This window comes from Schistocerca cancellata, chromosome 8 (assembly GCF_023864275.1).
Source record: "Schistocerca cancellata isolate TAMUIC-IGC-003103 chromosome 8, iqSchCanc2.1, whole genome shotgun sequence".
In the NCBI taxonomy this organism is placed as follows: Eukaryota; Metazoa; Arthropoda; class Insecta; order Orthoptera; family Acrididae; genus Schistocerca; species Schistocerca cancellata.
Window position 1 is genome coordinate 585,804,108 of NC_064633.1, and position 23,380 is coordinate 585,827,487.

The window sequence follows — 23,380 nt, forward strand, 5'->3', positions numbered from 1 at the left end:
GATGAAGGCTGTGGCCCTAAGCTTGTGTCTTTTGATTGTGCCTCTCTGCAACTTAATGTGTCTTCTGTACAGTAAGTAGCACTTTGTCTTTTCTACATTGTTGATATTTTATGACATGTGCATAAATAAAATGTACAGCCGAACACTAAACTCTTTGTAGTGGTTGTCATCATTCATCAGTTAGAAAAATGCTTCTGCAAAACATCAGTAGAGCGTGGTGATGTGTTGCAGTAAAATACCTTCGCTGCAGGATAGCAATGGTAATGTTAACAATGACAGTACTGCCAAAGCACAGTTACTAAATACTTGAATTTTCTGAAATTCCTTCACCAAAGAAGAAAACTACCAATGGAAGACCCGTACCCAAAGACTGGGAAATTGCATGCCACACCAGTACTTGAGAAAGAAAATATCACCAAGTGGGAGTATGGAACAAGTATTGTTTGAATTTTACCAATTACCTTGAAGAAAATGATCTGTTGACAAATAGCATGAATTCAGAAAGGATGTCAAATTGATTAAACATTTTTAGATTTCCAGAAGGCTTTTGACAGCATTTCTCACAAGCGACTTGTAATCAAATTGCTTGGTTATGGAGTATCATCTCAGTTGTGGGACATAATGTGTGATTTTTTGTCAGGACGGACACAGTTCATAGTAATTAAGAACACAGAAATGTTATCTGGCATTCCCCAAGGAAGCGTTGAATGCTGTCTGCTGTTCCTAAACTACTTAAATGATCTGAAAGACAGTCTGAGCAGCCATCTTGGATTATTTGCTGATGAAGCTGTCATTAACCATCTAGTAAGTCTTCAGTAGATCAAAAATAATTGCAACATTATTTAGGCGTCTATATGTGCAAATAGTGAATAATGAAAATTGTGAGATCATCAACATGAGTTCTAAAAGGATTTGCTTAAATCTTGGTTACATGATAAATCAAACAAATCTCAAACATTCAGATTCAGCGAAATATCTGGTGATGATAATTATGAAGAACTTAAATGGGAATGATCACACAGATAATGTTGTGGAGTAGATGAATCAAAGACTGCATTTTGTTGGTGGTACACTTACAGGATCAAATAAAATTGCTTACACTAAGTTTGTCTGTCCTCTGCTCAGAGTATTGCTGTGTAGTATTTAAGCAGATAGGGTTGATGGAGGACATCAAAAAAGTTCAAAGAAACGCAGCTCAGTGTTTATTATTGTGAAATAGGCGAGAGAGTATCACAGATAATGCAAGAGTTGTCGTGTTACTGTATTTACTCGAATCTAAGCCGCACTTTTTTTCCGGTTTTTGTAATCCAAAAAACCGCCTGCGGCTTAGAATAGAGTGCAAAGCAAGCGGAAGTTCTGAAAAATGTTGATAGGTGCCGCCACAACTAACTTCTGCCGTCGAATATATGTAGCGCTACACAGGCATCCTTTGTAGGCACAAAATAAATACTGGCGCCAAAACCTCTGCGTCAGTAAATAAAATAAAAAAAAAAAAAAAAAATTGGAAGACAAGCATTTTTCTCCGCCCGAGTTTCGACCACTGCATTTTCATACATTATCCAACGAAGTAAATACAAATTCCGTATTGTTCATCTTCGAATTTCAATGTACTACGAAAATCCGACTGGTAATACTGGGATTTTTGTCAATATGGCCAACTCTACGTTCTGAATTTTTTCCTACCTGTGAGAAGAGATGGTTGCTAATAGGAACCTAATGAAATGTGAATCACATGCAGTATTCTCTTCACCACAAGAATAATACGAATATAAACATTTTGCCATGTATTCTTTCGTGTTCGCTTCTATCTCATTTAAATCCTGTTTGCCAAATTAACTACGAAACTAATAGAGTGAGACAACAGCAAACGCGGAAGAATATACGTATCGTGTCATGTTTATATTCGTATTACTCTCAGGCCTAATAGTGATACAGTCAGAAATGAAGCACGGCAAGTGACTAGATTTTTAAATCTAAGATGACTAATTTCTGTGCAGAATTTGATGTACTAAAGAAGCGGCCGCAAAGATTTTCAAACGGAGAAAAATTTTCGCCAAACTTTCGTTCAGAACATGTTATATCATACGCAGTCTATTATTTGGTTCTTGTTGATCATTATCAAAGAAAGCAGTAGTGTAAGTAACAACAAATAGCAGTCTCTTGCCATTGTTTCGGTAATGTGACGATTCCTCTCTTTTTTTTTAATTGTAGGCGGCGGTAGCGCGCACAAAAGCAAGCCATGCTGCGAGCAGCGACAGGCCGTAAACACGCACTATCAGAATGCGACAAACAATGCATGACACAGTATAGTAATGCATTTTCAGCTTACAGTGACTGACATAAACACCTATAACATTGAAAACGGCACTTATCAGATCAAAGCAAAATAAGCAATCGATTCAAACCAGACGAAGCACGTGAAAAAGGAAGGGTATCCGTATAAATACGGACGGAGTGCCTGACGCATAGCAATGGCTACCTGGTAAAGCTTAACTGCTAAGCTTTCGACTCGAACCAAACTACTGTAGCTGTATTGTCATTCATTCGACCTAAATTGTGTCTCATATTACAATGGACCAACTTTGTTTCGATTTGGAGGTGCGGCCTAAAACTTTTCTCTGCCCTTGAATTTCGAGTGTCAAATTTCAGGTGCGGCTTAGATTTGGGAATTTTTTTTCCCTTATTTCGAGTCTCATATTTCAGGTGCGGCTTAGATTCGAGTGCGGCTTAGATTCGAGTAAATACGGTAATTATTAAAACAAAGCCGTTCTCTATTGCTGTGAGATCTTTTCGCAAAATTTAGACGGAAAAAATTTAATGCCTTTTTTTTCCTGCATGCTGTTAGAGTGGAATGGTAGAGAAATGGAGTTGAAAGGGGTCTGTCTGCCAAGCACTCAAATGTGAATTGCAGAGTAGTCACGTAGATATGAAAGACACACTACACATCCCAATTCATTGTGTTAAATATCCTCCTCTGTAAATTTTCTTCAACTCGTTGCACTGCAACATTGCTGGAAAAACTTCACAGTGCAACCAGGATGCTCATTGTTCATGATTCCCACTCATTCTCTACGGAATTCCTGTAACAGGTCAGACATTGCTTTCTGTGAACAGCTCTCGCCATTTACGGGGACACTTTCTAAAATGAACTTCTGCTGTGGACAATCCTTGTGGGGCCCCCTATCAATCTCACAGTTGCAGCTCACCTGCCGATTTGTGTTGGCTGCGTTTTACTGACAGCTAACTTAATACCGTGTGTCTGCTGTCATTAACCTGAAATGTTCCGATGTGTTTTGGCAGTTGACATATGTACTTCACAATTCCAGCGTATACTTAAAAAATTTTGCTGAAAAGTATTTTAAATGGTGTGCGTGTGTGTTTTAACATATCATTAGCATTGTTCCTCTGGAAGTGGCAAGTAGTATGCAACTGATTCTTTACTCTTTCTGTGTTGCAGTGTACAGCCGAAAGCACTGATGGACAGTGTGAGGAAAGCAGTGGGAGCCACACACCCTGGGGTGAGAAGTGCTGGGATCGCCTTCACGGGGACACTTTACCTGTACATTGGGCAACAGTTGTCAGTCTTCTTTGAGGGTGAAAAGCCGGCCCTTTTGCAGCAAATTACTGCAGAGTGGGAGAAGGTACAAATGCTTACTTCAATGTTAATTGTTATAAATTTACATTCTTGGTCACATTTGGTTGGTTTCCAGTGTAGTTGACAAGTGTCTTCTGTCTGTCTGTAGATTGCATGTGCACTTGAAGCTGACCTCAAATGAGACTTGTTTCTCTTTGTGAAGTAAGCCAAGTCACTTTCCATTGCATGTGTGCATGTGTGTGTTTGTCAGGGTGTATATGATCCGGGAAAGACCCGGAATTTTTTCATGTGGGAGAAAACCGGGAAAAACCTGGGAATTGTTTAGAATTCCGGGAATTTTTCATTGTTTTAGTTTTCAGTTAAATTTTTGTGATTTTGATTGGTAAGAACCAATAATCTAACAAAAGATATTAGTGTATCCTGCTACTGCAGAATAATACTGCAGCAACAAAACACGAATGAGGAAAAACGAAAATAAAACTTAAGTTGCAAAGGAAGTGCACCACATACAACAACAAAACAGTGCTCATATAAGTGTCTGCCAACAGCAAAGTTTGTCAAAGGCTTTAGGAAGACTGTGCAATGCCTCATAACAACAAATTGACTCTGATGAGCGTGACGTGACAACTGTTTAAATTAGTCATTTGAGCAGTTGTAGGCGGCCTCTTATGCATGCGCAGTTGAGTCGCGTATGAGTAGCACCTTCTCCCGCTTCTGGTTACAGAAGTGTGGCTGGGCGCCACTATCTAACATTGCCCCAGTTCGGAAATACAGTAAATCTGCGGCTGATGCATAGAGCAGTCTGAGTTGGGGTGTGGAGGTGTGTCGTCTCGACGTGACCTGTGTATACATTCAGTGATTTTATTGTTTCCTCTTCTTTTATGGCTCTCACGTTAAATGAAGTACGGAAGGCTAAAATACGTTATTAGTTTCAGATTTTATTTCCACCTTTCTGACAGTCAAGCATTAATTGCCTTGCAGAACAATGAAGTTATTTTTGAAAGTTTGCTAAAGAGATTTGGCTTTTATTAATCTTATCTGCTGAGGTAGTAATTTTTTTTTTTTTTTTGAAAGAAGTGTTTAGTTCCACACTATTGCCTAGTTTCAACTGTTCGCTGTATTTCAAGTACACTTGTGGCATTACGCCATAATAAAGACCTGAACATGAGGTAATAAAGTTCTGGTGCTCCAAGAACGTTTACATCCGAATTTGGACAAACAAATGTGCACTTTAAGCCAAATTATGCATTTTAGTATGGTGCACAAAATTCTGATGCTCTTGAAGTATTCTCAGATGTCTTGTTTCTTATATGACATAATGTAAGATCTTTTAATGTTTTACACATAGGAACATTTGGTGATGCCTGTTATCTGGCGCTATCTGCCAACACGAACCTATTTCTAACAGGTCGCGAGAAAATATTGTGAATGATGGTTTGAAAAGCGTTACATTCAAAGCAAATTTTCTTTTACGGAAGATGAACTATGTGCTAGAACGCAAGATGAATTTTTTAAATCACGAAGCGTTTGACTCTCTCATTTAAAAATCAACTCTTCGAGGAGGACAGTCTAGAAGAATTTAGAGCCCAGAAAATCAGACATTTAGGTCATTATTAAAAATTTTACTGGTACATTCGTGTGCTGTGTCTTAAAGTGTAGCACGTGCAAAGAAGATCAACATTATATATGCAAGCTTAGCTTCTCTTGCAGCTTATTAATCTTGGAGACCAATATTATATGTAAATACTGTGTGTATTAATTTAAACCATTAACTTCGCTTATTTGTGTGTTTGCACTACTTAAGAGTGATGTTGCCATTGACTGAGTAAATCGTGTGTCGTGTGCTGTCATCTACTGGCGAGATCACGTGACATGAGCTATGACTGGCTTACAAAAGCGCAGCGCAATCTCTATTTCAATGCTTCGGAAAGTAACATGCGGTGTTTGGTGGAATCCGAATGTATACGAACATATGCAGCATACACCCGGGAGAAACTGTATTTTTAACCGGGAAATATCCGGAAATTTTTTTTCCCTTGTCCATGTATACACCCTTGTTTGTGCACATATTTATACAGAATATTGGAAATGAAACCTTTAAAGATTTTTGAATAAATAAAGAAAGAAAGAAAATTTGAACTGCAAGTGAGGCTTCTAGTGATGATGTAGCATTATAGACCTGTATGATTCCCCATAAGTCTTATAGAAAATTGTCAATCCAGTCCCCTTTGAGTGATTCAGACACTTAATATTAGTAAAACAGTCGATTTTACTTTCTAGATTGCTCATATTTGTCACTACACCCATGGTCATGTTTCCATGTAGTGTGATATTGTTGACACATTGCTAAGTTACACACACTTTGAATGATCTCACAAAATTCAAAAGTAACAAAACTTAGTAACTATACAACTTGTAATGTAGATGTTCAGGTATTGAGTTCTTGCCTCTGAGTGACTTAGGATACTGATTGCTGACTGCAGACTGGCTGACTGTGTAATGTAGCAGAACGATTACCAAATAGTGACTAAGGCTTCATGCACAAAGCCTGTATACAGGCAGGCATAATAGAGAAATGACAAAATACCTAGCTGTTAAGTTTTAGATATTGATGCAAAAGGCAGAAAAGGTGAAGCGTACAGAAGTAAAGTAGATAGTGAAGTTCTCTTAGTGAAAACATATGCCATGTAGTCACAAATTGGCGAAGTTATAAGTACTGCTTTATGATGGGGAAGTTTTAACGTACACAGGAATTCCTGAAGCCTGCTAAGAATTGATTTTCTAATTTGGATATTTAATACACTAACTGTTAGGTTAGTGTAAGTAAGAATTCTGTGAACAGAAAAATCAGGGCAAAGAAAAACTGTAGAATTTTGCCAAGATTCCATTTCATAAGTTGCACACATGCCAAATTGCAGACAGGCACAATTAAGACACTTCTACATCTACATCTACATCCATACTCCGCAAGCAACCTGACGGTGTGTGGCGGAGGGTACCTTGAGTACCTCTATCGGTTCTCCCTTCTATTCCAGTCTCGTATTGTTCGTGGAAAGAAGGATTGTCGGTATGCCTCTGTGTGGGCTCTAATCTCTCTGATTTTATCCTCGTGGTCTCTTCGCGAGATATACGTAGGAGGGAGCAATATACTGCTTGACTCCTCGGTGAAGGTATGTTCTCGAAACTTTGACAAAAGCCCGTACCGAGCTACTGAGCGTCTCTCCTGCAGAGTCTTCCACTGGAGTGTATCTAACATCTCCGTAACGCTTTTGCGATTACTAAATGATCCTGTAACGAAGCGTGCTGCTCTCCGTTGGATCTTCTCTATCTCTTCTATCAACCCTATCTGGTATGGATCCCACACTGCTGAGCAGTATTCAAGCAGTGGGCGAACAAGTGTACTGTAACCTACTTCCTTTGTTTTCGGATTGCATTTCCTTAGGATTCTTCCAATGAATCTGTCTGGCATCTGCTTACCGACGATCAACATTATATGATCATTCCATTTTAAATCACTCCTAATGCGTACTCCCAGATAATTTATGGTATTAACTGCTTCCAGTTGCTGACCTGCTATTTTGTAGCTAAATGATAAAGGATATATCTTTCTGTGTATTCGCAGCACATTACACTTGTCTACATTGAGATTCAATTGCCATTCCCTGCACCATGCGTCAATTCGCTGCACATCCTCCTGCATTTCAGTACAATTTTCCATTGTTACAACCTCTCGATACACCACAGCATCATCTGCAAAAAGCCTCAGTGAACTTCCGATGTCATCCACCAGGTCATTTATGGATATTGTGAATAGCAACAGTCCTATGACACTCCCCTGCGGCACACCTGAAATCACTCTTACTTCGGAAGACTTCTTTTCATTGAGAATAACATGCTGCGTTCTGTTATCTAGGAACTCCTGAATCCAATCACACAATTGGTCTGATAGTCCATATGCTCTTACTTTGTTCATTAAATGACTGTGGGGAACTGTATCGAACGCCTTGCGGAAGTCAAGAAACACGGCATCTACCTGTGAACCTGTGTCTATGGCCCTCTGCATCTCGTGGACGAATAGCGCGAGCTGGGTTTCACATGACCGTCTTTTTCGAAACCCATGCTGATTCCTACAGAGTTAGATACACATAAGCTTTCAGCCTCAGCCTTCACTGGAAAGAGAGAAACGCGCGCACACACACACACACACACACACACACACACACACACCTGGGCCAGAATGCAGCTGTTGCATGGGGTTGAAGTAGCAACCTGTAGGGGGTGGGAAAGGGGTAGGGATAGCTGTGTGCAGGTGAGGAAGGGTGAAGTGCTGTCTGGCAGTGTGTGCAGGGACTAGAATGCCAACAGGCATAGCAGCAATAGATCCCTCGAACAACCACCTGTGCCCAGTTCTTGAAAAAAGGTGCTGCTCACACCCATCTACAAGAAGGGTAGTAGAAGTTATCCACAAAACTACCGTCCAATATCCCTGACCTTGATTTGTTGTTGAATTATAGAACATACTCGGAGCTCAAACATAATGAGGTATTATGAACAGAGTGACCTCCTCAATGCCAGCGAGTATCGATATTGAAAACGTCGATCATTTGTAACCCACACTTTTCTCACATGACACACTGAAAGCTTTGGATCAAGGCAACCAGATAAATGCAGTGTTTTTGGATATGCATAAAGCACTTTAATCAGTACCACACCTACACTTAATATTGAAAGTACAATCATATAGGCTATTAAGTGAAATTTGTGACTGGATTGAGAACTTTTTGGTAGGACGACACAGCATGTTATCGTGGATAGTCATCAGATGTATTAGTAACTTTCGGTGTGCCCCAGGGAAATGTCGGGGCCCTCGCTGTTCATGTTTTATATTAATGACCTTGCAGACAATATTAATAGTAAAATCGGGCTTTCATGCAGATGATGCAGTTATCTATAATAAATATTGAGTCAGATCTTGATAAGATTTCACCATGGACAGAGATTGGCAGAATTTCTCTAATGTTCAGCAATGTAAAATTTTACACTTCACACAAAAAAAACACATAGTATCTTATGACTACAATATCAGTGAGGCAATGTTGGAATTGATCACTTGTTACAAATACATAGGTGTAATACTTTGTAGGGATATGAAGTGGAACGATCACATGGGGTTCAGTCGTGGGTAAAGCAGGTGTTAGGCTTGAGTATATTGGCAGAGAGCTGAGGAAGTGCAATCAGTGTACAAAAGAGATTGCTTACAAATCACTAGTGTGACCCATTGTAGAATATTACTAAAGTGTGTGGGACCTGTACCAGATAGACTAACAGGGGATATTGAACGAATACAGAGAAGGGCAGCATGGATGGTCACAGGTTTGTTCAATCATGGCAGTGTGTCAGAGATACTAAAGGAACTGAAATGACTGATGGATGTAAGCTATCTTGTGAAAGTATATTAACAAAGTTTCAAGAACCAGCTTTAAATGATAACTCTAGAGATATGCTACAACCCCCTACATATCTCTCACACAGGGATCATGAGGATAAGGTCAGAAAAATTACTGCATGCACAGAGGCATTAAAACAACCCTTCTTACTACACTCCATATGTGAATGGAACAGGAAGGAACCTAATATCTGGTACAATGGGACGTACCCTCTGCCACACACCGCCTGATGGTTTGCAGAGTATAGATGGAGATCATTAGATGGTGGGGCAGGGAAGTGAGGAAAATGGAGCGAAAGACAAGAGGAACAGGGAAAAATGGGTGGGTGCATTTGCAGAGGGTGCCAAACTAACAGGGTAGGAGACGAGAATGGTTAGGAGGTTATAGGAGAGATGATGTGGAAACGTTGGGTGGAGGATGTGGGGCAGTATTACCATAAGCTGAGGCTGGGAGATTACAGGATTGGAGAATGTGTTATAAGGATAACTCCCATCTGCGCAGTTCAGTGGCAGTAGAAGGGTGGATCCATGTGGCCTAGTTTAAGAAGTAACCATTGAAATCAATCACGCTATGTTCAGCTGCATGTTGTGCCACAGCATGGTCTACTTTTCTATTGTCCAGAGCTTGGCAGTGGCTGTTCATCCTGGTAGCCGGTTGGTCATACCAGTTAAAAAATAAAAAGCTATGCAGTGATTGCAGCAGAGCTGATAAACGACATGGCCACATTCACCCATGATTGGTTGCTCCCTGAGATATGATCATTGTGGCAAGGGGTTGGGATTGGGAGGAGCAGAGGGATGAACTAGGATGTTGTGGAGGTAGGGTGGGTGACTGAACACCAGAACACCAGTGGGAAGAATCTCGGGTAAGATGTCCCTCATTTCAGGGGAGTATCATAGGGGTGAGGAGTGAAATGCCTTCAGCAACTTGCTGACTAGGTCCCAAAAGTGCCAAGAGATTAATGGTGGCCATTTTCAACATTAGTCAGGTTAGTACCGTATTTCCTTTCCTCAGTTGGGTCCCTTTGTACCCTGTAACTCATTTCACTGGACCACTTATATTTGCCCCACTTTGTAGAATGGGTGTGTAAGGTGTCAAAAGTGTGAAGAGGGAAATGGATTTAGGGTAGAGGTTCTGGGAAGGGCCTAAGGCTTTAAGTAGGGATTAGTGGTTGTGTTGGGCTTCTGGGATGGCATCACTGTGGCAAAGTTTATAAGTGGGGGACTTGGATATTTGGCAGAGGCCTTCCACCAGGTAGCCATTGCAATTCATAACTGTGGTGGAGTCTTTGTCTGTAGGTAGGGTGAGTAGGTCAGGATTAGTTCTGAGGTTGTGTGGGGCTATTCTTTCTTCTGCTGAAAGGTTGTTAACCATTCAATCGTGATCCTCCTCCTCCTCCAACCCCTTCCCATCTGACCACCTGCTGGTCACCTTCCTGGAATTCTTTACCTCCAATATACCCTTACCATCCTTCCCTATGTCCCTTTCTCAGGACACCAAACATTCAGCAGAACAGAATATCTGTACACAACCTCAAAGCTGTGACCTCATCATCCTACCTGTAGACAAAGGATTCACCACTGTTGTTATGAATCACAGTAACTACGTGGTGGAAAGCCTCTGCCAATTATGAGTCCCCCCCCCCACTTATAAACTGCCATAGTGATCCCATCCCAGAAGTCTAACACAGCATCCAATCCGTTGCCCTAGTCAGCAAATTGCTGAAGGCAGATCAAAGCTGGACTGCTTGAATTGCAGCAACCTCATCCTAAATGTTCTGGAATTGCTGCAGTCTCATCAGAAATGTTATGCTGTAATTCTTGAAGACTGAGATTTGTTGAGACAAACCTTAGACTTGAGGACATCCCACACTGACAAATCAGGTGATCTGCGTAGCCAGGCAGCCCTGCAACCAGACAGAGCTCGGCAAACGACTCTCAGGTGTGAAGTTTGTGTAAATGTGCTCCAAGGTTCGGCCATACGTGTGGCGTGTGCATCATGGAGTATGGTTATACACATACATTCACTTGCAATTATATATACTCGTCTGTGCCACTTTATTTATTCCACCCTGTACATACTTTCCAAAATCCACAAACCCAACAGTCCTGATTGCCTCATTGGGGCTGGTTATAGTGTCCTTGCTGAAAGAATTTCGGCCTTCATTGACCAACACCTCCAACCAGCTGCCCATAATCTAGCCTTCCACATCAAAGACACCAATCACTTCTTTCACTGACTCTCTGCCATCCCCACCCCTTTACCTCCTGGATTCCTATTTGTCACTGTTTACACCACCTCCCCATACACAAACATCTTACCACTATTGAACACTACCTTCCCCAACATTCTTCACACCCCAAACCCACTACCTCATTCCTAATACACTTATCTAACTTTATCCTAACCAACAACTTCTCCTTTGAAGGGAAAGCATAAAAACAAATTGGCAGCACAGCAATGGATACCCAAACAAATCAGCAGCACAGCAATGGATACCCACATGACACCTTCATTTGCCAACCTGATTATGGGTCACCTGGAGCAGACCTTCTTAGCCTCCCAAAATTTCTAATTCCCAGCTTGGGTCGGGTTAGTTGGTGATATCTTCATGATATGGACTCAGAGCCGAGACACCCTATCTTCTTCCCTTCTCAACTTCATCGCTGCCTCTTCCATCCACTTCACCTGGTCCTCTTCAAACCAGCATGCCACCATCCTAGATGTCGTCCTAATACTCTTTGATGGCTCCATCTGTACCTCTGTCAACAGTACACACACCAACTACAACCAGTAGCTGCATTTAAACAGCTGACATCTTTTTCATACCAAAACATCCCTTCCATACAGCCTGGCCACCTGAGGACAGCATATCTGGAGTGACAAAAACTCTTTGCCCAGTATGCTGAGGGTCTCGCAGAGGCCATTACAGACAGGTGCTATCCCCCAGACCTAGTCTGCAAAGAGATATCCCTTGCCATTTCCTCTCGCACCTCCAATCCTCCCACCATCTCAAAAACCAGCCACAAAGGAGTGCCCTCTTAGTCACCCTACACCACCCTGGACTGGAACAACTGAACCGTGTCTTTGTCCACGGCTATATTATCTATCATCAGACCTGAAATGAGGGACATCCTACATGAGATTCTTCCCACCACTTCTAAAGTGGTGTTCTGTCGCCCACTCAACCACCACAAAGCCCAGTTCATCCCTCTGCCACTCTGTCCCAACCCTTGCCACAAGGATCATATCCCTGTGGGGGTCACTCATGAAAGTGGCCATGCCATTTACCAGCTCTGCTGCAGTCACTGCACAGTTTTATATTTTTTTAATTGGTATGACTACAAACCAACTGTCTACCAGGATGAACAGCCACTGCCACACTTTGGACAATAGCAAGTTAGACTACCCAGTAGCACACCATGCAGCTGAACATAACACGTTTGATTTCAATTGTTGCTTCGCAACCTAGGTCACCTGGATCCTTTCTTCCACTACCAGATTTTCTGAACTGCGTAGGTGGGAGTTATCCTTGTAACACATTCTCTGATTATGTAATTAGCCCAGTGTCAGCCTACAGTAACATACTGTCCCCACACCCTCCACCCAACAGTTTCCACCTCTATCACCTCCTACCCACCCTCTTTGTTTGCCACCCTCTGCAAATGCACCTATCCATCTTTCCCTGTTCCTCTCCTCTTTTGCTGCATTTTCATCACTTCCCTGCCCCCCAATCTCCTGATACTCTGCATGTTAGCGTTCTAGTCCCTGCACACTCTGCCAGACAGCAATCCTCCCTTCCCCCACCTACCCATAGCTACCCCTTCCCCTCCCCCTCAGTTTTGCTACTCCCATCCCACATTATAGTTACATTCTTTCCTGAGCTGACAGAGCTGATGCTCGTGTGAGGTGTGCTTCCTTGTGTGGATGATGGTGTGTGTCTCTCTTTTTCTGATAAAGACTGAGGCCGATAGCTTGTGTGTCTTTTAATTGTGCCTGTGTGCAGCTTAGCGTGTTAATTTTGTGGTAAGTAGCAATCTGTTCCTACATTGTTGCCATTTCTACCAGGAATTTCCATTGTTTTAAAATATTTTTTTTTTAGTTTTTAAGGAAAAAAGCTTGTTTGAAAGAGGAAACTTTGGTCTTTTAAATAAGCTATGTCAATCTTCAATCACTTATTTGCAATATGTACTTTTGAATGCCATAAAAAAATTACAGGCCATATTTCCATTAAATTAAGAAAAAGTCTCAGAATTGTTTAAAAAATTTGAGGTTGATTAAAAAGTGAGGATAGCAGGGCATGAACAGCAACTTTGTAGTTCAGAATCTGTTCCTCAATCCAGTACATTATCATAGAGCTTATAGTTTCATTCATTAGAAAGAGATTAGTATTATATGGAGGCTAGAGTCCTACCTCGGGCGTGTGTGTGTGTGTGTGTGTGTGTGTGTGTGTGTGTGTGTGTGTGTGTGTGTCCTTAGGATAATTTAGGTTAAGGAGTGTGTAAGCTTCGGGACTGATGATCTTAGCAGTTAAGTCCCATAAGATTTTCACACACATTTGAAAATTTGAGTATTATACGTCCCATTGTCAACAAGATCATTAGAGATGGCGAACAAGCTCAAATTAGGAAAGGTTGGAGAACAACGTCACCTGTGTCCTGTTGAAGGAACCATTCTGGCATTTGCCTCCAACAGTTTAGAGAAATCACGGAAAACTTAAATCACAATGGCCTGACAAGTGTTTGAACTGCTGTCCTCCCGAATGAGAGTCCAGTGTTCGAATCACTGAGCTACCCCACACATATGAGGTGTAATAAAAACGTAACAGGATTTTTTTAATTTTGCAGGGTTTGTACATGAGCTTTTCAATTTTTTAAAATCTTGGTACACATTTCCCTGAGGTGTGTTTGTATTTTTCAGCTGTTTATTCTTGACAGTTGAAAAGTTATGTCTGTTTTCAAGCATTTAGCAAATATTTTTAATTTAGAAAAGTTAGATCAAGAAATATACACTAAATATTGCTTTAAAAATAGAATAAAGTGGAGCACTACATTCACAGTGTTGAGTTGGCTTTTGGCGAATCTACTAAGAGTAAGAAGAGAATTTGAGCTATGTAAATGTTGAGGATGTTGAAGATGACCGCTCTGGGCACCCTAACACTTCAGTTATTGACAACATTTTGAAGAAGTAAAGCAAATGTTCCTAGAAAATCACAATCACAGGGGTTGCTAATGATGTCGGCATATCCTTTGGCTCGTGCCAAATGATTTTTTCAGATGTTTTGGGCATGAAGCATGCAGAATTGTTGAATTTAAACCAAAAACAATGTCGTGTAGACATCACTCAGGGATAGCTTAATGAAGTAGACAGTGATCCAGAACTTCCAAAGACAGTTGTAACAGATCAGGAAAGGTGGGTACATGAGTGTGACAGTGAAAGCAAGACCTGGGGAACCAATACAAAAAAAAAAAATTTGACAAGTACGATTACTTGTGAATGCTCTGATCACTGTTTTCTTAGATTAGAATGGGGTATTGTATTATGAGTTCCTGCCTTATGATTGTCCAATCAATATGGAACTCTGCCTGGAAATTATGTGCAGTTTGTCTGTAGCAGTTTGAAGAAAATGGACAGATTGTGGCAAAACCACTCACAGAAATCGCATCATGATAGTGCACCCATTCACACTTAAATGCTGATTTGATTTTCTAACAAAAAAATTATGTTGCATCAGCCATTGTATTCACCGGACATGACCCCATGACTTCTTTCTATTCCTGAGGCTAAGAGAACAATGAAAGGACGTCATTTTGGTGAGATAAAAACAGAACTGGTGTAGGAGCTGAACATCATAACGAAAAGTGAGTTCCAGAAGTGCTTCCAAGATTGACAGAGAGCCAGCTCAAGTGTATATCTGAGGGGGTGATGTTGACGGCTTTGATGATGATGATGATGATGATGATGATGATGATGATGATGATGATGAGTAGAGAATCTTTAAGAAAAACAAATTCCCATTACTTTTTGATCACACCTCAATCATCATTAGTGTTAACATAAAACAAACTTTATTAATATTCTGTCAAATGGCAACACACACATACATCCCAACAAGAGACCATTTTGTTGATACAGTCACTGTAGAATATTTGAATTTATGGTGCTACCACCTCACCTCTGCTTGCACTAAATCATCACTGTCAAACTTGAGTCCTTGGCGATTTTCTTTAAGTTTCGCAAACATGAAAATAACATCGGGCCAAGTTGGGACTGTATGGAGGTTGATAGAAGACAGTGAATGCAATGCATCGGATTGTTGCAGATTTCTCAGCACTTGTGTGTTGTATGTCACTGTCAGGCTAAAAGAGGGTGTTCCACATGTGGATGAACTCTCTGAATTCGTTCTTTCAGTTTTCGGAGTGCCCCGCTGTATCTTGCCTAGCCTGTAGGCATGAATTTCAAATGCACCCCTTCTTGAACATCCCAGAAAACTGTGAGCATGGCTTCACCTGCTGATGGCATTGTCTTGAGCCTTTTGGCATCAGCGATCCTTTGTAGCAGAATGCCATTGATGTTGTCTTGAATTCGGGATCAAAATAAGGAACCGAGGTTTCATCACCTTACAGCTCTGTTAAGGAACCATCCACCCTTTCGCTCAAAATACAAAAGAAATTGTTGACAGATGTCCAATCCCCTCAGTTTCATGTTGGTAGTAAGCATTTGATGCACCCACTGTGCACACAGTTTGTTACTGCAGTTCGGCAATGATGGCCTGTACCTATTCTTGTGATATGCCACTCTTACCTTAGAGCCGTGTCCGTGTTATGATACTTCTCTGAAGAGATCATCAATCAGATTCGGATGGGTCCAATGCTGCACATTATTGATGTAAACACAATCATCACAGTAAACAGCTTTCATTCTCTATGGGTTTCAGTTGGAGGCATGTTTTCTGGGATTAGAAACTAGATTATAGCACACTGTCCCTCATGCACTTGATGTAAACAGTGCCATATTACATGCTAAAACTCTGAGCCCTCTAGTGGCAGAGAGTTTCTTCTTGCATCAGTGAAGCAGGACAGTTAGCCACATGAGTGATACACATGACACACAGTACATGAACTGGTACTGAGAACAGAATATATCTTTTTTTTAATTGGAGGCATAACTTTCCAGCACACTCTTCTATAACAAATTGTACCAAAACGGAGGTTTTTTGATAAATCTTCAATGAGGTGTCATACTTCAATAGCAGAGCGAACAAAAATTACAAAAAGCCCTTAACCATAAATAATTCATTTCCTGTCAACAAAAATAGCAAATTCTACCATAAAGACACGTTTTGACAGATTACCATCATACCAGTACTTTGAAACAGCATATATTCATGGCACTTACTTATTTCAGAGATTCATTCTGCCTGCTAATAAGTCCTTATTTTAATGCTATCTGCATCATCTTTGTCATTCCTGACTAAAGTATTCTTCAGGTATGTTCTGGAAGGAAGAAATTTTAATTTTGTTGTATATGTGACTGTACCGAAAAGTTTTTAATGTGTTTATCACATAATACACAAGATATATGCTTTGGATTTTGCATGACTTTTGCACCCTCTTGCTGAAAAAGGACATTTGTAGCTCATTGTAACTTAGCACAAAACGGACTGCAGTAGTATTACTTAAATGTTTGTGCAGTAAATATCCCGAAATGGTTTAACCATTTTTTGGCAATTTATTGCCAGTGATTGTCTTCTCCTGTGATGACAAAATGTCAAAATGCCTGTTATGTATTCCTTAGACTAGTTAATGCCAAGCATTGACCTTACGTGAATAATAGTGTGTGGACCAATTGCACAGAACACGCCGACTCTGGACTTTTGCAAGAAATTTTGCAGTGTACACAAATGGATGACAGATGGAACGACACCACCCGTAAGGCTGTGTAAATTCGGTAGCGGCTATTTCTCTTAACGTGCCAACTGACTTGTAAAATAAGCTGAAGGTGAAGCTCTGTACCTGTGACATGAGGTTGGGTGTAAAGTGAAGCTTTTCAGCTGTCTGGATGACTTTTGTGAAATGGCTGCTAGCTGTATGTAATTTGGCAATTAGGCCTTTGTGAACACACTAGTGACCTGGTTAAGCTTCTGCCCGTGTCTCTCTGATTAACTGTTAGGCCTTACATAATTAGTTGCAGCTTTAGGTGTCTGCCTTAATTATTAGCCTGAAAACTTTATTGCTGTATTTTGACACTGCATTAAAAAAAAAGTGGCCTGCAGTGTGTTTGGTGGGGATTGCCAATCATGATGACTTGTTTGTACTTTATCAAATACATGAGTTATGAGACCTGTTATTTTTTATAGCATGATGGGGAAACCCCACCTGATCCTGTGAGGCGTCAGAAGGGTGCCGATGGAGACGCTGAGTCACCGGAAGAAGTTAAGGTGAACATGCATGACATGATCGAGAAAGTAGACATCAGTTCCCACATCACTGATGCTCTGCTCAGTGAGCTAGCTGACAAAAACTGGAAGGTGCTGTTTCCATATTTACCCTCAAAATAAATAAATAGTTGCTCCTTTCATGTATTGATTCATGATGTGCTCTAACAAATATTTCTTCTTCAGGTTAGGATTGAAGCACTGCAGAAGCTTGTGAACATCGTCAACGAGCACAAATACATTTCAAGTAATCTGGGAGATTTGCCTCCTGTCCTCGCTCTCAGACTTGTTGATAGCAACAGCAAGATAGCAGTGGCGGCCATTGCATTTTGTCAAAGCCTTGGTGCTGCCATGGGCTCCCAGTGCAAAGTACACGTCCGCACCCTGTTCCCCAACTTCTTGCAGGGACTCGGTGACAGCAAGGTAGGTGTTTATAGATTAGGGCTACATGAAATTAGAGGCTAAAATGACATTTGACAATTTTACATGATCATCGTGTACGTTAACAAACTAAATTCTGTCTGGAAAAATGAAGTCAGTCTCAAAAGCTCTTAAGTGAAAAAGAAGGAATTGAATTAAATTTAAGCTGTATATGGTCCTGCACATGAGCAATATAGTATTTCTGAAAGCATTTGTTGGCCAGGATGCTGTGGTTGATACAAAAAACATTTCATGGACTACTCTGTTCCCATTTGCAGGGTGTATCTAGAAAGGTGAAACACTGGCAGTTTCGCAGATAGTTCTAGGTGTTAAATTTGTAAGGGCATGTAGAACTTAAGAGGGCATGTCTTGTCAAAGACACAATGTGTTGTGTCTGACAGGTGACATCATCTAGTACAAGAAATCAACCATCTCAGTTCTTCTTCGTGCAAAGTCAGCTTCTGAATTTTAATTCAACTGGCTCCTCCTGTCTTTTAAAACTGGTGTGTGTGTGTCAATATCTATAGAGTATAAAAGTATACATCGGATAAAATTTATTTTATGGTCTCAACACAATGAAGTATGTTCCACTGCAGCTGACTATGTCCAAAGCAGCAATCTGTTATGCAGTCAGCTAAACGTGTCAAGTGTTTAAAAGGAAGAATAAGCTGGTACAGATAGTTGATACTGCTGATAGCGATTGCTTCACATGCTCTGCAATATTAGACCAAAAATTTCCCACCTTTGTGAGTGATTTCACAATTTTTTTTCACTGATCGCTCTATTGACAGCATAAAACTTTACACAAAGAAATGAGTTTTTCAATCCACCAGCAAACCGCCGTATCTTTTATGCCGTATATGTATGCACTTCAATGCTCTTAATTGTGTTGAAGTCCCTTTGTCATACCATTCAGTGTTTGAGGTAACTAAATGTTGTGTAAATGGCAAGAGAGACTTGTATTTTGCCCAGAATTGAACATTCCAACATTTCAGCTCCCAAACTTAAGATAGTTCAAATGTTTGCATTGATTATTCATAAAAACACAATTCACATCAGGGAAATCTCTTTAAGCTTTTGCATTAAAGTTTGCTTTTCATTGCACTTCCACAAGCCTGGCTGGTTTTTATTGTCTGCAGTATTGGAAATTGCACTCTAGACATGTATGCAGATAATTGTGAAAGGAAGTAGCAAATCGCTTAAAGTATATTTGCAAACAACTGGACACTACTGAATGAAGAGATTATTCAGCTTTGCAAGGACTGTAGATGTAATTTGCCCCTGTATTGTGCTGTTATAATTCAGCTCAAATCACATGTCTAAAGCTCAGAGTGGTGGTGGTGTAAGAGGACCCTGGTTTACTTGAACATTGCAGGTGTGGGTACGGTCGGCTGCGTCAGCTTGTATAAACACCTGGGGTGACCAGTGCGGTTACAAAGTCTTTTTTGATGGTGAAATGATTGGCGACGCTCTGAAATCTGGAAGTCCTGTGCTAAGATCAGAACTCTGGGCTTGGCTCGCCGAGAAGTTACCGGACAGTAAGAAATCAATATTATTTGTGTGGTCCTATTTATCACTGCCTGGATCAAAAAAGGAAAAAAAAGATCGAAACCTTTATGTTCACAGTACCTCCAAAATCTTTCCCCAGAGAAGAACTGACTGTGTGTGTGCCTCACTTATTTTCTAATTTGGAAGACCGCAATGCAGATGTGAGGAAAAGTGCTCAGGATGCAGTTCCGGCATTTCTAATACACTTGGGCCACACGTCGTTGATGAAAGCTGTGGCAAAACTGAAGGTAAGAGTAGCATTCTGGTGGACAAGCAGAAAAGAAGCTGTACTTAAAATTGTTTTAATACATTGTAATGTTGTTACGAACATTTTGCTTTGTTGTTGATACATTGTCACGAGCCCACAAATATATTTTAAATCTGATAGAAGGAAAATATACAAATATTTGCATGGCATGCAGTAATGATATAGAAAGTATTGTAGAAATGAAATAATCGACAATTCTCCACCTGCAGTGACAGATCTCGCGTTTAGTTCATTGTTCGTGTATGTATTGCCACTTAACGTGAACAGTAGTACCAGTTTCGGATTATTTCCTGATGGTTTTAAAACAATGCATAAAATATTTTTAACATATAATTATTTATGAAACTGGATTGTTTTTACTCGGCCAGTGAAAGATAGGTGGTAAGACTTCATTTTCCGTGTAATTTTTTACACGACACAAGATTTGTGGCAAGAGTCATAGTACTTGATGTGTAGCTGTCACATACTGCAGTTCAGTCTTCTACATCGGTATAACTCAATGACCCGAAAGGTGCAGGCTGCTGCAAAAGATTAGAATACTCGAGCCATTATCGAGTGGTTTGAAGATTCCTCCACAGTAATGTGTATCCTGATGTGTTACAGCCTGCTACACAGTCTGTTATTACACAAATTATCATGAAAGCAAATGTGCCTGTGAAGCAAATGGCAGATGAAGAGCAGGAGTGTGTGAAGACTGTGAAGAGCGGAGGAGCAAAGGCAGCTGGGAGCAGTACGGCTGTTAAGAACAAGGTAATTTTATGTGACATATCAGGGGAGGGGCGGGGGCGAGAGAGAGAGAGAGAGAGAGAGAGAGAGAGAGAGAGAGAGAGAGAGAGAGAGAGAGATTGATTGACTTCATGTTTTATAATGGATAACCTGTAACCATCATTTTAATTTACTAACAGGCAGCTGCCCCAAAAAGTGGGAAGACCGGAGGACGAAAAAAAGATGAAGAAGCAGATACATCTCCATTGTTGCAAATAAATGGCCAGAAACATCAGAGGTTACTTGATGAACAAAAGTTAAAAGTAAGTACCTCAACTCAGTAACATTTACATATAATTAGGGGGATGGAAGGCACTTGCCTTCTTCCTGGTGCAGTATTTTTGTGTGTGTTTTCAGATTATCGTATGTATTTTGAGATCCCTAAGAAAAATAACATTAGATACTCAGTGAATTACAAATTAGAGATTCAGTTAACTACCGCCCTGGTTGCCTGAGAGGATGTGATTTAAAGAAAACTTAAAAGGATTATTTTATGATGTATATCTCGTAGTGTTATCTTCATTAGGTACCACAAATGTGGAACAATTTATACCAAGAATGGTGTCAAACTAAAAAGCCGAATGGATCAAATATTTTTAGGCAGTCCATAAAAATAAAAGTAAGGCTTGAAATTTGGTTTTCATAGAAATATAAATTTATTTTTAAATAATTAATACAAAACACAAGAACATAGATAATTCTGTTTCCTTTCTGACACTTCACTTCTCTTCACTGTTATCTTACCTATGTAGGCAGAAAACTTATTCATGGTAATTACTTTTAAAACTGACTAAAGACAAATGTCTGAAGTTTTGAACTTCAGATGAATTATTTCCATTCAAAATAGCTGCTCGCATTAATATGTACTTCCAGATATGGAAAAAATTCCAAATACAAATTGCAGACTATTTTCAAACTTTGCATTTGTAATTAAGGTATGCCAACTTCACTGAAGTTGGCTTCAAATTGTGATCACACTGGATCTTAATTACATCCATTTACTTAAAAAAGCTTTTCTCCAATAATTTAAGTTGTACATATCTTGATTAAAACTTGTTTGTGAGACTCAAGATGTTTTTGTGCATATGTTTTACGTTACATTGTTGCCCGTGAACTAAATTTCTTAATTTTGTGTGTAGCAACTATTATTTCTCAGCTGTTACACACACACACACACACACACACACACACACACACACACACACACACACACACTAAATTGCCACAAGTTCTGGAATATCAGGGAATTTCAAATGTGTTGGGGGGGAAAATGCCAGGCTGGTGGGTTTTTTTTAGGGGGGGGGGGGTAAAAAGAAAAGAGAGAAAAAAAGAAACCTCACCCTGGAAATTCTCATTCTTTGCTCAGCAGATGAAATGGTTTGTTTATGGCGATGCCATGCATCGTTGCTAGCTGGGTGAAGCTGACTTACAGCTGGGTGTTGTGTGCTGTCCCCCCACTCCATCCTTCCCCACTCTTTCCTTCCCCCAGCTTGCTGTCCAGTGCTGCCACCACCGCTAGCTGTGCAGCTGCCGTAAAGAGCGGCAGGGAGGCATGATGTACGTATACTCAGATCCAAACAAATCGCTGAAGTTATTCATTGCACTGAGTGATTACTGCAGTCTCTTATTAATCAACTTTCCGTTAGTGACCCATGACTGTGGGAGTGAATTGCTGGCCTCACGTGAGCGAATTATCATGACGGGCCAGTACTGTGGGTATCTGACAGGTTGGACCCGCAGACCAGGTCTGTTCCTCTGTGGTGTAAATTGGCATTTTTTTCATGATTTATCTGCAGACTGAGGACTGGTGCATTCTCAACAGGCCAGTGAATATTTCTCGAAAGAAAAATTACGCAATACCTGTAAAATAATTTACATAGTACAAGCAACATTTTATTGCCACTCACTGCAGTAGTGGCTTAGTATAACTCGCCCACCCACCACCCCACCTTTTGCACTTGTTTCAAGAGAACTGCTTCATTCCGAGCTTATTTCTGAAATTATTGAAGGTATTTTGAATCAATCTCTGCAGCTACAAGAAAATGTGTACTTTTCTCACTAAATGTGTTTAATTTTATTGAAATAAAATGCCAGTAATGGTCTGTAATGAAACGTATTTACAGTCTGGCGTGTTGTCTACATCTAAAAACAGTTAATTAAAAAAGATTTTGATGATATGATATTTTATGCCCAATTTTCACTCACAGCAGCAAATGCTATCTGCTTGCATACTTTTTAGGCATTCCCTCATTTGACACATGTGCCATAGCTGCAAAGATGAATTTAATATAACAGTAATTATTACAAAGCACACAAATGAAGAATTTTTTCTGAAACTTGAAGTTAAAATTTGTAGCTTAGTTTTTATCACACTGTGATCCTCACTTGAAATACCATCTAGAAATGCCCCAACCAGCTCAGTGTACTCCTTATTTCTTACATTCTTGTTTGTGCAATCTGCACTGTCGGTTTTTTGTCCAATCACTTCATTATACTTGTAAAACTTGCTGTCATCCAACAATTCAGTCATCGGTGCATTGTAACACCTACAATTCTCTAGTTGCCATGTTAAAATTTGCTTCTTGTAGTAAAACAAAGCAGAGTTCACACTATGTCACCACACTAATATTTAATGCAGTTGCAGCAGAGTTCTGAAACAGAGGTTTATTAAGCAAGGAACTGAGGACGGTTCAGATCAGAAGTTTATGAAAAATGGTGTTCTCCCTTAAAAATAGTAAATGGAACATTTGACCTTTCCTGAGATCCAGTTATAATATGTCGAAGAATGTACCTGCAGAAAGAGCTGACTATAAAAGATTTAATAAGCCTTAAAGTCTGCACCACTCCTCCCCACCCCAAAAAATTAAAAAATTTCTCTGTGTGCGAGCTTTCAAATGAGG

At 40.2% G+C, this 23,380-nt stretch overlaps 1 protein-coding gene across 2 annotated transcripts in view; it reads left to right on the plus strand.

Moving 5' to 3' along the window:
* The window catches only part of LOC126094550 (protein mini spindles), a 139,194-nt gene that overhangs the window by 68,356 nt on the left and 47,458 nt on the right, over window positions 1-23,380 (plus strand). For both annotated transcript variants that reach the window (XM_049908983.1, XM_049908984.1), the window contains exons 15-21: window positions 3,458-3,641; window positions 17,402-17,572; window positions 17,666-17,902; window positions 19,275-19,437; window positions 19,526-19,695; window positions 20,319-20,465; window positions 20,621-20,743. In XM_049908983.1, coding sequence (XP_049764940.1) covers window positions 3,458-3,641; window positions 17,402-17,572; window positions 17,666-17,902; window positions 19,275-19,437; window positions 19,526-19,695; window positions 20,319-20,465; window positions 20,621-20,743 — 1,195 coding nt within the window. The remainder of the gene's footprint in view (window positions 1-3,457; window positions 3,642-17,401; window positions 17,573-17,665; window positions 17,903-19,274; window positions 19,438-19,525; window positions 19,696-20,318; window positions 20,466-20,620; window positions 20,744-23,380) is intronic.